General features: G+C 45.7%; 1 protein-coding gene across 3 annotated transcripts; it reads right to left on the reverse strand.

The window, feature by feature from the left end:
- Positions 1 to 2,401: 2,401 nt before the first annotated feature.
- On the reverse strand, positions 2,402 to 6,514 carry TMEM216 (transmembrane protein 216). Of its 3 annotated transcripts, XM_047877284.1 has the most exons (6): positions 6,438 to 6,509; positions 5,774 to 5,875; positions 5,350 to 5,668; positions 5,117 to 5,209; positions 3,263 to 3,464; positions 2,402 to 2,975 (listed from the first exon to the last, which is right to left on the reverse strand). In XM_047877284.1, the coding sequence occupies exons 4-6, from the start codon at positions 5,160 to 5,162 to the stop codon at positions 2,960 to 2,962; spliced, it is 264 nt and encodes an 87-aa protein (XP_047733240.1). In that variant the 5' UTR covers positions 5,163 to 5,209; positions 5,350 to 5,668; positions 5,774 to 5,875; positions 6,438 to 6,509; the 3' UTR covers positions 2,402 to 2,959. The 3 variants fall into 3 exon arrangements, with proteins under 3 accessions (XP_047733240.1, XP_047733238.1, XP_047733239.1); XM_047877282.1 differs by lacking the exon at positions 5,350 to 5,668 and having other exon boundaries at positions 6,452 to 6,514; XM_047877283.1 differs by lacking the exon at positions 5,350 to 5,668.
- Positions 6,515 to 14,014: the final 7,500 nt, after the last annotated feature.

A 14,014-nucleotide genomic window follows, 5' to 3' on the forward strand; every position in this document is an offset into this window, starting at 1 on the left:
TCAGAGATAACGTGAACGTGTTTTGGAAACTGGATTGCTGTCTAAACGTCGGGAAGTACACATTTGGAAAGTTCAGCCAAGTGTTGTGAGTCAGTTCCTTGGAATTCCAGAAAGCCAGGTGAGCGAGAGGAGAGTCACATGTATAAAAAGATGAACCAGAGATCAGGTGATAGTGAATGAGTATTGGGACGAGCACAGGCAAGACTGGCATAAAAAAAACACTTCCAGGGGGAGGGAGAGCCCCAGAAGCTCTACGACCAGAAGCAGCGTGAGGGAAGTAAGTGTGCTTAGTCCAGGCCGGTAACGTGGTCCCCTGCGTGTCAGGTACGTGCTGTGCTTGCTAAAAGTGCCTCTTCTCTGCCTGCATCCACTTCTACGTGAAATCTAGAAACCTACTTTTTATGCCCCAGATGACTTTTATGTAAAGTAAAGCGTGAGGACTGGTGGCTTAGAGAAGGAAACACATCCTTCATCGAAGAGCTACCATGGTGGTACAGAAAGGGATGACCTTTGGGTTACTCTAGGTTCAAATCCCAACTCTTACTTTTTAAGCTAAATGCGCTCAGACACAAGTTGACTTCACATTCAAGTTGATTTTCTGCCTCATAGGATCACAGCATGGATTAAAATATACTCTGCCAGGCCCTGGATGGGACAGTAGTCTCCTACACATTGCTGTCAGGGTATAGAGCCAGAAACCTGAATCTGTGGGTCCAAAGTGCTTCCTGAACTGGGCCACAACTCAGCCTCTAGAGATGGCCACTGCAGTCACTTGACAAGTTCTAGCCATGAGTGTGAATATCTGAGCAGGTCTCTACCAGCACCTGTGACCACGGCCTGCTCCTTCACTCAGGTCCTCTCCACTGTACCACACTGACCCTGAAAGGCTAGCTGTCCTCATTCCTGTCCTCTGCTGCCTCGGTGTCTGTTGAGTGATGTTCTTTCTACTCTGGTGTGACTGTACCCGCACAGGTGGCTCCAACAAGCTCCAGGAAGATTGAACATGGGTGGAGCCATACAGGAAGCGAGAGGCACGAAGCTCCCAGATAAGCATGAAAAAATGAGGGGACTTCCTGTTGTAGCCTATCCCCATTTTCAACCACTCCTCATCCTCAAGCGGTACCTGTTGAAATAGAGTTTGCTTGATCTAAACGGAGACTCCTCAGACAAGGTTTCTATTTCCAGCTGTTTAACCAGGTGTGTGAGGCTTGGCTGTTCCTCGTCGCTAAGCCTGCAAGGTGGGGGATTAGATTCATTTCTAAGGTCCGTTTTAAATTATAAGCCAACTCTAAACTTCAACAGAGTCTTTCATTCCTTTATCTGTGTTGCCAGGAGAGTGACCTTAACCACTGAACCTCTCGAAGAAACGGGGAGGCCATGGAAAAAGTTCCTGTCCAGTTTGATGCCAGCAACTTCTTCAAAGCACAGATAGAGAAAGCAGTGTGAGCAGCAGAAAAGTCAGGGGATTAGCGGGGTTTGTGACAAATATCAGGGAGGTTCCCACTGGATTTTTTGTGACTGTTTCTCGTGGTTGATTACACCTGTCTACTATAGCTTTTGGATAGACCCCAAAGGCAGCTAGGAGGCAAGGACACAGAAGAGGTAGGAAACGAGAAAAGTCTCAGTGCTTTGGACAGCGGTGACCTTCACAGGATGAAAATGAGCTCAATCCCAGGAAATAAGCAGAATTAAAAACCAGCATGAAAACACTTAAAGACCAATTCACTTTCTACTGGAAGCAAGAGTAGATATCAGAGGATTCATCTGATAGCAAAGAGCCATATGGCTCAAGGGTTTCTAAAGTGAATTCTGTCATGTGTCCTGGGACTTAGAAAAACAAACAAAAGCCGCTACCAGGTAAGATGAGAAACAGGTTTAAAGCTGGTCGCTTGGAGAAGGGAATGATGTACTCAGGACAATATTTCTCTTGCTTGGAGAAGGGAATGATGTACTAAGATAGGACAATATTTCCCCAGCTTATTAAAAAAAAAAAAAAGGGTTTCCTTTTACATTAAATTGAAATTTTAAACTAGATGACAAAAATGCTGCCAAGTTTTGACTATACCTCTTCCAATTATTTATGCCTCACTCTGGAAAGCAGCTGACAGCCGTCTGTAAGAGGAAGGAGGGAAAAGACGCAGGGATGCGGGATTGGGGGCAGAGGCGAAGAATATAAAGCAGAGTCTTTTACAGGATGACAGGCCTGAAGAAGATACGGAAACTGCTGCCTTTAGGGATTAATCTAGGCTACCGCTGGGGGAAGAAAGTCATCGCTGCCTTTGCGTTCACGCTGGGTCGCCGAGCACAGCCTGAGAAAAACCTGCCGGGACAGTCGCTCCCTTCCCTTGTCATGGATGAAATTCTAGGGACAGGTGCCATAAGAAAAAGGCTGCAACCCCCATGACGGAAAATACACGTTTATTATAAAATAATGTTTGTTTCATGATGAGAGTAGAAAAATAACACTATGAGCTACTAAAAAAGTTCCGGAGCTCAGTCTCTGAGGAATGAGGTGAGAGGCTTTTGCGTCACTCTAGGGGCAGACATCCTGAGGCTCTCTGTGCTCGCGTGACAGGGGTGGCACGGCACGTACGGGGAGCGCGGGGCTCCAGTCCTGCTGGAAGCCCAACGAGCCTCCGTGGTCCACACAAGAGGCTCTGGCCACGAGGATCACAGAGGACTTGAGGGCAGCAGGGAACTGGTTCTGAGAAGGGCCAGCTTGGGACAGCCTTGCCCCTCCCTACACTGGAGTGTAGAACAGTCTCTCAGGCTGATGGTCCTGGTTTAGAAGATGATGCCCAGTGGCCTGATGCTCAGTTTGTTGCCCAGATATCTGTGTTGAGGAAAAGCTGCAACTTTCCCGGGACAACGTGACCCACCACTTCTCACTGGTGTGCCTAAAGACCAGAAGTATCTGTGGTCTCAGCCCCTGAGGACTGCTGGCTGAAATTTTTGCACTTCAAATCCTGTCCATACTGATGGCAGAAAGAAAGAAAGAAAGAAAATGTTAAAAGACCAGTGAACAAAAGCGACTGGCCTGAACTGTTCTATACTCCAAGGCTCTTGGCCCCAAAGAACAAGGAGAATGTCTTCCCTGGATAACGGTCTACCCTAAATAGGAAAAGCAATCTCACAGACACCTCTTTCCCCTTAGCAATCCTTTAGAGACCCGTCAGGCTTCAGAAGAACAATGAATCCCTCCCCAGGACGGGATGGGAACCCAACCCTCAGGTGACAGGAAATCGTCCCTCAGCAGCAGTACCTGGAGAAAGCAGTCAGGGTGAGCACCTCAAGCAGCAGCTCGGAACCACAGAAGAAAAGCAAGATGCTGTTCATAATGGCTTCCAGGCGGAGCACGTAGGTCTGTAGCAGCAGGTAATAGGAGGCCATCATGGCAGATGGGAAGGTCAAGGCCACACTAATACCAAGTGGCATCTTTCGTTGGCAGAGGTTTCCCTTGGTACCTGTCAGACACAGCCCATGGGGTCACCTCCAGTGGCCTGCTTTCCCTGGGCTCAGAGAAAATGGGATGGGATGGGATGGGATGGGATGGACCGGCAAGGCAGAGAAAACTGGTCCTGAATGGAGATGGGCAGGATTATAAGTGGGGTCCCTCTGTGCTCAAAATGAGAGGCTTTGGAGGAGCCATTAGGGTTGGAGTCATTCACTCCAAAGGTCCTGCTTCAGGTCTGGCTCCCACTCCGGGACAATGGGTTCTTTACTTGGGGGGAAATATTTTTTTTAATTATATAATCATTGACAACTTTCCAACTAATACAAATACAGAAAATAATTTTAGAAAATCTAGAAACTAAAAAGACCCCATGATTCCTCACTGGAGATAGCCGTTCTTATGGAACGATGTATATTGTTTCAGATTTTGTTATGTGTGTATACTTACATATTACTATTATTATAAAAATGGAATCATACTCTACATACTGTTTTCAACTTACATTTTTTTCCCATTTAACAGGAGTTAGACAGCTTGCCACATGTAACTACCTTATTCTTTTCTTAATCGCTATGAACGATTTCATTGAAGCAATTCCATAATTTAACTAATCCTGTACTGACAGATGTTTAGGTTGTTTCTAATTTCTTTTTTTCTTAAGAATGTATTATTTTAAGTAATCTCTACGCCCAACTTGGGGCTTGAACTCACAAGCCCAAAGTCAAGAGTCGCTCACTCCATGACCGACCCAGCCAGGCACCCCTCTAATGTTTTCAGGTTACAAAACACATCGATATCTTTACATATCTGTGGAAGTGTTTGTTTTTTTCACCCAGTTTTAGAAGTGTAATTGTTAGGTCCAAGAATACAATTTTACATGGCAAAACGATTAGCAAAATGACTGCTGTAATTTACGTTCCCAAAGAGTGTGGGAATATAGAGACCTGGTCCTCACACCCAATCTAATGCTAGGTATTTGGAAATCCTTTTAATCTGCTGGATGAAACTGTTACCTTGTTGTTTCAATTTGCTTTTTATTAGTGAGTTTGGGCATTTTATCATGACTATTGATCCTCTTATTATTCTTATGGGAACTGCCTATTCGTGTCCCTTAACAGTTTTTAAAATTAGGTTGTCTTTTCCTTATTGATTTATGTGGACCTTCTTCATCCTTCATTACATGTGTTGGAAGTATTGTTTCTTCTTTGTGTTTTATGGGATGAGCTATTCTAACTAATAGGAGGTTTGCTCTAGACCTGAGGATAAACTTGTCCTACAGAAACCCCTGTTCAGAGAAGTGGAAGGGACCTGAGTGCTGACTCGGGTGACATGCACTGCCTTGAACATGGAGTTCCTTCCAGGTAAATCTATTCTCCCAAGCAAACCAGGGAGAGGAACCAGGCTCTCCTGGCAGTTATGCAGTTCGGGAGGAACAATCTAAAATCTCCTGCTACTGCCCACTCCTCCCCCTACAGAGCAACACACAAACAGATCTGACCCACAATAGGAAGCCGCTTGAAACTTCAGAGAGGGCATAATGAGACATCCCACTAGATCCAATCTCTTATTGTGAGACTAGGTTATGTACTTGTTCTCATTAATCAAGTTACAGGTAGCAGTTCTTCTCAGAGGGAATGGAAGGATTCTCTGGCCAACACTCACCAAAAAACAGTCGGATCACTTCAATTCCAAGGTAAAGGAGGAGCATCACCACATCCAGGACTAGATTGGCTGTTGGGTATGGTAGGAGGAGAGCTGCCAACACAAAAGCCAGAGTTTGCAAACAACATACACCGGCACCCACAAGAACACCCACACACCTGGGGATAATGAGGGCACGAGTCTTATCAGCTTTCCATGAACTAGTTCACGAGGTATGGGCAGGATCTGTTCACCTGCTGCAGGATATGTTAACTCATAGTGCGACTGTTGGAGGCACGCGCATTATTAGGAGATTTTACTCCTAAGCCAAAGTCTGTGAGGACCCCATTCTCCAAAATGATCGGATCTACAAGGGTACACTGGCCGCTGAATAGATCCTGAGGGTCACCAATGAGCTTAACATGCAGTTCTGCAAAGAGGCGATGAGGGAGAGTAAGGATGGAGAAGCCCACATTTCTCAAACTCAGGAGATTCTTGCTGCGGGGCTTCCTACTGAATCATTCTCAAAGAAGCCATATGATGAAGAGCCTTCTACCTTGCAGCGAAGAGGAGCTACAGGAAAGAATGAAAAATAAGAAGGCACTTGATGGGAGTTGGCTCTGGGCTGAAGTGGGGAAGGGATGTTGGGAGCAATGGTAGTCAAGCCCCAGGCCTTACCTTTATACAGAAATATGAAGAGTTCCAGCAGGAAGTAGGTGGCATAATACCACCCGTTCAGAAAGAACAGGATTTCCAGCGGGGTGGAGGACAGTCGTTTACCTGAAAAGATAAGCACAAAAAAGAGGTATGGGCGGGGGGCAGCTCAATCTCTGTTCTTCGAATGGTTCGGTATCTAACTTGAAGAACACACGAGGTCGCAGTAGTGGGAAAGGCCATTCGGGGCACTTCCGATTGATGATGATGAAGGTGTGTGCGTGCGTGCGTGCGTGTGTGTGTGTAGGGGGCTTCCTTCAATCCCCCCTTTCCCCGGGAATCGCCGTCCAACTCGACTCGGCTTCGGGGTGAAAGGCAAGGCCGCTCTAAGATCTAACCCCGTCACTATTTGGGAGAAGAAACTGGTGCGCAGAGGCCAGCAATGGCCTGTTCCAGGTCACACAGCAAATCTGTAACCGATCCTGCCTAGAACAGGCCGAGCCCAGGATTGGGGGGTTTCTGAGATCTGCACCTCAAGACCTTCACGCACTCAGCGTGGGTGGGGCTCGAAACCCCACTCTGGACAGGTGAGGAGCGATGTCCCTAACACCCGAGAAGAAGAGCTGAGGTCGAGCTCTGGCAGGGGAGAGAGGGGCACTGAAGGCATCAGGACCAGCGACTCACACACCTCCGGAATCTCACCTCGCGGCGCCATCTTCAGTCCCCATGGAAACTGCGTACGCCGCTACAGCCGCTCCCAGAGCAGCGAGGCGCAGCCGGAAGCAGGAGATAGAGCGACCCCGGCTTTCTGGCCCCTCTGCTTACCCCCGGCACTCTATGGTTTCCAGGGCCGGGGCCCGACCGGGGGCAGGCTGCGCGTGCGCGGGGAGGACTGCCGGCGCAAAAGGCTTGCGCTGGAATTTCGGCTCGCTGAGGCTTAGGGGGTCAGAGGCTGCGCCCGAAGCCGTCGGCCGCAGGGCTTCGGGGCAGGGACAGTTCTCGGCCCCCCCAGCCCCAGGTGACAGTGCATTGGCAGAAGTGGTCAGTTGTGGCGGTGTGACCGCGGGATTGGTAAATAGGCCTTAGCCCCACGATTCTTTTTTCTAATAGCGGTCTTAATGAGAAACGGTTTGCGCGACGGTGCTCGGCAAACGCCTGGTTGGGTTTAGCATCGGTCTTTTGTGTGGCGGATTTACGAACCAGGTAGTTAGCGGACACCAAAGCGAATCAGAACTAGAGGCTCCTTCCAAGGAGCACGGATGAGACACACAGATGAAACGTGATCACCACGTGACCCCAGAACGTGCAGGGGGAGTTGAGAGGACAAAGTACTCCTGGGTGGGACCTGAAAGAAGTTTCCAAAGGGTCCCTGGATGGCTCAGTCTGTTAAGCTGGGGCTCTTGATTTTGGCTCAGGTCATGATCTCACATCTCACACTTCGTGAGATGGACGCCTTGTCAGGCTCTGCCCTGAGGACTGGGAGTCCGCTTGGGATTCTCTCTGCACCCCCCCCCCCCCCCCCCCCCGCTCTCAGGCTGGTGTGCTCTTAAAACAAATAAACACACATTAAAAACAATAATAGAAACACTGTCTCCAGAAAGAAAGAAAAGAAAGAGAGAGAGAGAAAGAAAGGAAGGAAGGGAAAGAGAGAAAGAAGAAAGAAAAGAAAGAGGAAAGAAAGAAAGAAAGAAAGAAAGAGAAAGGAAAAAGAAAGAAAGGAAAAAGAAAAAGAAGTTTCCAAGAGATGGCCTGTGAACTGGGTTTTGAAGCCTGACTACAACGTGGAGTAAAGTGTGTTACTTCCCGCAGGGGAGTGGAAAGAAAGAGGGTTTTTAGAGGACTCCAGCTGGCTTGACTGTTGACCCGCAGTCAGTCCCCGCAGAGCAAGAAACAGGTCATTTGAGTCGAGTGATTAACCTTTACGGACAGTGCTGTGCTCCTACCTAGTTGGAATGGAGGTGGGACGGTAATCTTGTTAGTCCTAAAGGGGAAAGAGCAGAAGCAACTCCATGCACCTGGAGAGACGTAGGGAGAAGTCCTCCCGCCCGGGGGCGGCGGTCTGAGAAGCTGGTGGCTGAACTACCGATTACCTTTCCCTCCCCTGTCCTCTGTCTTCCGGTCTCGGCTCGTGCCTCCCATTGTTAGGAACTTAACCGCAAGCTGGAGGTTTTCTTTAGCACCGGTGAAAAAAAGCAGAGCCTAAAGTGGGGAAAGGTGGAAAGGGATGTACCAACAAAGGGCCACCTTCACCTCCACTTCCTTACCTCCACTGCCTGCTGGATAAGAGCCATTAGGCAGGTTCCTCTGAGCCTCACATGTCCCACCTGAGAAGGAAGGTGACCCAGCTGCTGGTTCTTGGACTTAAAATTCTGAGGGGGGAAACACAACGACATCCACTCATTTACATACTGTAAACAGTTTCCGGCAGGCTACCGTGGTTAAGCTGAGTGGTTGCCAACAGAGAAAACGTGGCCTGCAGCCTGGAATACTGCAGCTGGCCCTTTAAGAAAAACGTTGTCACCTCTGTCATAGAGGATGGCGAGGAGTAAAATTGCCACGACTCTGTAGGTGCCCAGAGTAGGGGATAAGACTGAATTGCTCACAGCACAGCGAGCAGCGGGAACATACCTGGTTTCCCGGCACTCAAGTCCTGTGAGCCCAGATAGAGGTGCACACAATAGATGCCACAGCCGAGAAGCCCCGGGGCAAGGACTTAGCACGTTTCTGAGCAAGCAGCTAATAAGCCAGGGCGCCTGGAGGAGGGAGCAATTACAATGTAGTTATGTATCCAGTAAGGGATTAAGATCCAAAATCTATAGAGAATTTATACAGCTCAATAACAAAACAGACAAAAATCTAATGAAAAAAAACGGGCAGAGGACCTGAACAGGATTTTTCCAAACAAGACCTACCGATGGCCCGCAGGCACATGGAAAGATGCTCAACGTCACTAGTTGATGTAAGTCAAAACCACAATGAGATGTCACCTCACACCTATCCGAATGGCTGGTATCTAAAGGACAAGAAATAACAAATGTTGACAAGATGTGGAGGAAAGGGAACCCTCGTGCACTTGTTGGTGAGAATGTATATTAACGCAGCCCTTCTAGAAAACGTGGAGGTTCCTCAAAAAATAAAACATGGAAATACCCGTGGCCCAGTAACTCCACTACTGGGTATTCGTCCCAAGAAAACAAAAGCACTAATTTGAAAAGACAGATACATCGCTGTGTTCACTGCAACATTATTCGCAATAGCTAAATATAGAAAGAGTAAGCGTCCGTCAACGGATGAGTGGAGAAAGCAGACGTGCTCTTTCTGTATATTCAATGGAATACTACTCGGCCATAAAAGAAATCTTGCCATTTGCAACAACATGGGTAGAGCTTAAGGGTATTATGCCAAATGAAATAAGTCAGAGAAAGACAATTCCTGGATGATTCCACTTACAGGTGGAATCTAAAAGGAAGCAAAACAGGGGTACCTAGGTGGCTCAGGTGAGCAACTCTTGAAGACTCTTGACTTCAGCTCAGGTCATGACCTCACAGTTCGTGAGTTCGAGCCCAGCATCAGGCTCTGCACTGACAGCACACAGCCTGCTTTGGATTCTTTCTCCGTCTCTGTCTACCCCTCCCCTGCTCTCTCTCTCTCTTTCTCAAAATAAACTTTAAAAAAAAATGAACAAACAAAACTCATAGATACAAAGAATAATTTGATGGTTGTCAGACGGGAGGATGTGAGGGTGAGTGGTGGGCAAAATGGGTTAAGGGGGTCGAGAGATACAAACTTCCAGTTATAAAACAAAGTAGTCATGGGGATGTAATGTACATCATGCTAACGTATGTCAATAATATCGTATTGCAAATTGGAAAGTTGTGAAGAAAATCTTAAAAGTTCTCATCACAAGAAAAAAATTTCACCATCAATATGTTAAATATAGACTTTTTTTTTCTTTTTTGGTAGATACTCTGTCACATTAAGAAAGTCCCTTCTCGTGGCTGAGTGGCTCAGTTGGTTAAGCATCCGACTTCGACTGAGGTCATGATCTCATGGTCGGTGAGTTCAAACCCCGCGTGGGGCTCTGTGCTGACAGCTCAGAGCCTGGAGCCAGCTCTGGATTCTGTGTCTCCCTCCCTCTCTGTCCTTTCCCCACTCACATTCTATCTCTCTCTCTCTCAAAAAAATAAATAAACATTAAAAAAAATTTTTTTAAGTCCCTTCTCTTCCTAGTTTGCTGACAGGCTGATGATATATTTTATTGACTGCTTTCTCTGCATCTATTGAGATGATCATATTTTACCCTTTTATTCTGCTAATGGAATGAATTACATTGATTTCCAAAGGTTTAATTAGCCTTGCCTTCCTGGAAAGAAACCCATTTGGTGATGATACCATGCAGAAAACAGTTGACAGAGCAGGCCTGGGACTGCTATCCTTAGGAAGTCCTACTTGCAAAGCTTCGCCTTTGACCACTGTCTGGAAACTCTGATTTCAAAAACGTTTCCACCAATCCAAAGTGGCTCACTGTGCCTAAACTGTTCGTACAAACTATGTGGTTTCTGCTGAACACCTGTCTCCTTCCAGGAGTCTGGAGTTTTAGTAGGTGCGTATCAAGCAGAAGTTGTTTATGTAGCCAGCCCCCGGTAAAATCCTTGGACGCTCAAGTCTTTATTTATTTTTAACGTTTATTTATTTGTGAGAGACAGAGAGAGATGGTGAACGAGCAGGAGAGGGGCAGAGAGAGAGAGGGAGACACAAAATCTGAAGCAGGCTCCAGGCTCTGAGCTGTCAGCACGGATCCCAATGCAGGGCTTGAACCACAAACCGTGAGATCACGACCTGAACCGAAGTCAGTTGCTTAACTGACTGAGCCACCCAGGTGCCCCCTTGGACACCCAAGTCTTTAATGAGCCTCCCTGGTAGACAACACTTCCTACGTGTCGTCAGAACTTGCTGGAGGAATTAAGCACATCTTATGTGATTCCACTGGGAGAGGATTCTTGGAAGCTTGCTCCTGGTTTCCTCTAGACTTCACCTTTTCTTTTTGTGACTGTGCTTTGTATCATTTCATTGTAATAAATCAAAGCCATGGACAGGACTGTATGCTGAGTCCTGTGAGTCCTCCCAGCAAATCATTGAATCTGGGGGGTGGTCTTGGGGATGCTTGGTAGATATGTTACCCTTTTTATACATCATTGGACTTCATTTGCTAATATTTTGCTCAAGTTTTTACATATGTTATGAGAGATTGATCTGTGATTTTACTCTCTTGTAAGGACCTAGGTATTAAGGTTGAGTTGGCCATATAAAATGAAATGAGAAGTGTTCCTTCTTTGTCTGTTACATGAAAGAGATTGTGTAACGGAAGTTTATTTCTTTAGAAGAATAATTCACTGATGAAGCCATCTAAACCTGGAACTGTTTTTGTCAGAAATTTTATAATAATGAAATTTCTCTAATATGTATAGGATCATTTATATTTTCTACTTTTTGAGTAATGTTTGGGAAAATTTGTGTTTTTCAAAGATGTTCCCATTTTTTATAAATTTTCAAATGTGTTGGTGTGAAGTTTTTCATAACATCCATATATATGTGTGTGTGTGTGTGTGTGTGTGTATATATACATACATTTTTTTTAACGTTTTATTTATTTTTGAGACAGAGAGAGACAGAGCATGAACGGGGGAGGGGCAGAGAGAGAGGGAGACACAGAATCCGAAGCAGGCTCCAGGCTCTGAGCCGTCAGCCCAGAGCCCAACGCGGGGCTCGAACTCACGGACCGCGAGATCGTGACCTGAGCTGAAGTCGGATGCCCAACATACTGAGCCACCCAGGCGCCCCTATACATACATTTTTTTAAAGTAAGTTTTACACCCAACATGGGCTTGAACTCACGACCCTGAGATTAAGAGTCACATCTCTACCAACCAAGCCAGTCAGGAACTCCATCAGCCTCGTATTTTGTAATGCCTGTGGGATCTGTAATGATGTCTTTTTTCTTCCTCATAACTTTATTTCTTATTTTTGATAGGTGTTTACCAATGTTATTAATCTTTCCAAAGAACAAACTTCTGGGTTTGGTTTTCTTCCCTTTATATTTGTTTTCTATTTTATAGATTTCTGCTCTTCCTCATTTCCTTCCTTATAGGACTCGGTGTTCTTTTTGAGATGGAAACTTAAAGCTTACCTTTTCAGTCTTTCTTCTCTGTTTGTTTTAAGGCTATAAATTCCCCTCTACATGCTAATTTGGCTGCATCTTTGATTTTTTTTTTTTTCAACGTTTATTTATTTTTTGGGACAGAGAGAGACAGAGCAGGAACGGGGGAGGGGCAGAGAGAGAGGGAGACACAGAATCGGAAACAGGCTCCAGGCTCTGAGCCATCAGCCCAGAGCCCGACGCGGGGCTCGAACTCACGGACCACGAGATCGTGACCTGGCTGAAGTCGGACGCTTAACCGACTGCGCCACCCAGGCGCCCCATGGCTGCATCTTTGAATCCTGTGCCCTGTTAAATCAAACTAACTTACTAGTTGTCATGCCTTTTTGCTTATTCTTTAGGAATTATGTTCACTGTGATCATTTTCAAATAAGGACAGTTTTACTTCTTTCTTTTCAATACGTAGGGCTTTTGGGGTGCCTCGGTGGTTCAGTCAGTGGAGCGTGTGACTCTTGATCTCAGGGTCATGAGGTCGAGCCCCGTGTTGCATCTGGAGCATACTTTAAAAAAAATATACATGCCTTTTATTTATTTTCCTTTCTCCTACTGCTCAGGCTGAGCCATCTAGTACGATGTTGAATAGATGTAGTATAAGTGGATGAAATGTGCTTTTTCCCTGATTTTAGAAAACATTCAGTCTTCCACCACAGTAGGTTAATTACAGGCATTTCAGAAATGCCAGTTACCAGGTAAATGGATTTCTCTCCTCTTCTTAGTTTACAGAGTATTTTCATCACGAATGGGTATTGAATTTTGTCACAGCTACATCTGTTTAATGATCAAATGCCTTTTTTCCGTCATTCTATCGATTTGGTGAATTGCACTCATTGATTTTTAGATGTTAGACCAATTTTATATTCCTGGGAAAAACTCCACTTGTTTATGATGTGTTGTTATTCTTTTTATATTGCCAGGTTCGATTTGCTAAAATTAAAAAAAAAATGTTTGCATCTATGTTCTTTTTTATTTTTTTTTTTAATATTTAGTTTTGAGAGAGCACAAGCAGGGGAGGGGCAGAGAGAGGGAGACAGAGGATCTGAAGCGGGCTCTGCACTGACAGGCTGACAGCAGTGAGCCTGATGTGGGGCTGGAACTCATGAACTGTGAGATGACCTGAGCCAAAGTTGGACTCTCAACTGACTAAGCCACCCAGGTGCCCCATGCATCTGTGTTCTTGAAGGATATTGATCTTTAGTTTTATTTCCATGTGAAGTATTCGTCAATCTTGCTATCAGGGTATCATAGAATCATTTGAATTGGGAAATGTTTCTCCTCTTCTATTTTCTTTTTTAAGTTTATTTATTTTTGAGGAAGAGAGAACATGAGCAAGGGGGGAGGGGGTGGTGCAGAGAGGAGAGAGAGAGTCCCAAGCAGGCTCCATGCTGTCAGCACAGAGCACGACCCGGGGCTCCAACTCATGAAACTGAGATCATGACCCGAGCCCATATCAGGAGTCAGACACTTTTTTTTTTTTTTTTTCTTTTTTTTTTTTTTTTTTAAATTTTTTTTTTCAACGTTTATTTATTTTTGGGACAGAGAGAGACAGAGCATGAACGGGGGAAGGACAGAGAGAGAGGGAGACACAGAATCGGAAACAGGCTCCAGGCTCTGAGCCATCAGCCCAGAGCCCGACGCGGGGCTCGAACTCACGGACCGCAAGATCGTGACCTGGCTGAAGTCGGACGCTTAACCGACTGCGCCACCCAGGCGCCCCCAGGAGTCAGACACTTAACTGACTGAGCCACCCACGTGCCCCTCTCCTTTTCTGTTTTCTGAAAGAGCTTGTGTAGGATTAATATTGTCTCTTCTTTAAATGTTTGATAGAATTCATCAGTGAAGTCGTCCATACCTGAAGTTTTCTTTGTGGGAAAACTTTTCATTATGAATTTAATTTCTCTTTTTTCTTCGGCCAGTTTTGGTGATTTGTGTCTTTTAATGAATTCGTTCACTTCATAACACTTGTCAAATGTATTGGCATAAAATTGTCTATACACAACAACCTTATGATCCTTTTAATATGCATAGTATCTATAGGAACATTCCGTCTT

Source organism: Prionailurus viverrinus, chromosome D1 (genome assembly GCF_022837055.1).
Source record: "Prionailurus viverrinus isolate Anna chromosome D1, UM_Priviv_1.0, whole genome shotgun sequence".
In the NCBI taxonomy this organism is placed as follows: Eukaryota; Metazoa; Chordata; class Mammalia; order Carnivora; family Felidae; genus Prionailurus; species Prionailurus viverrinus.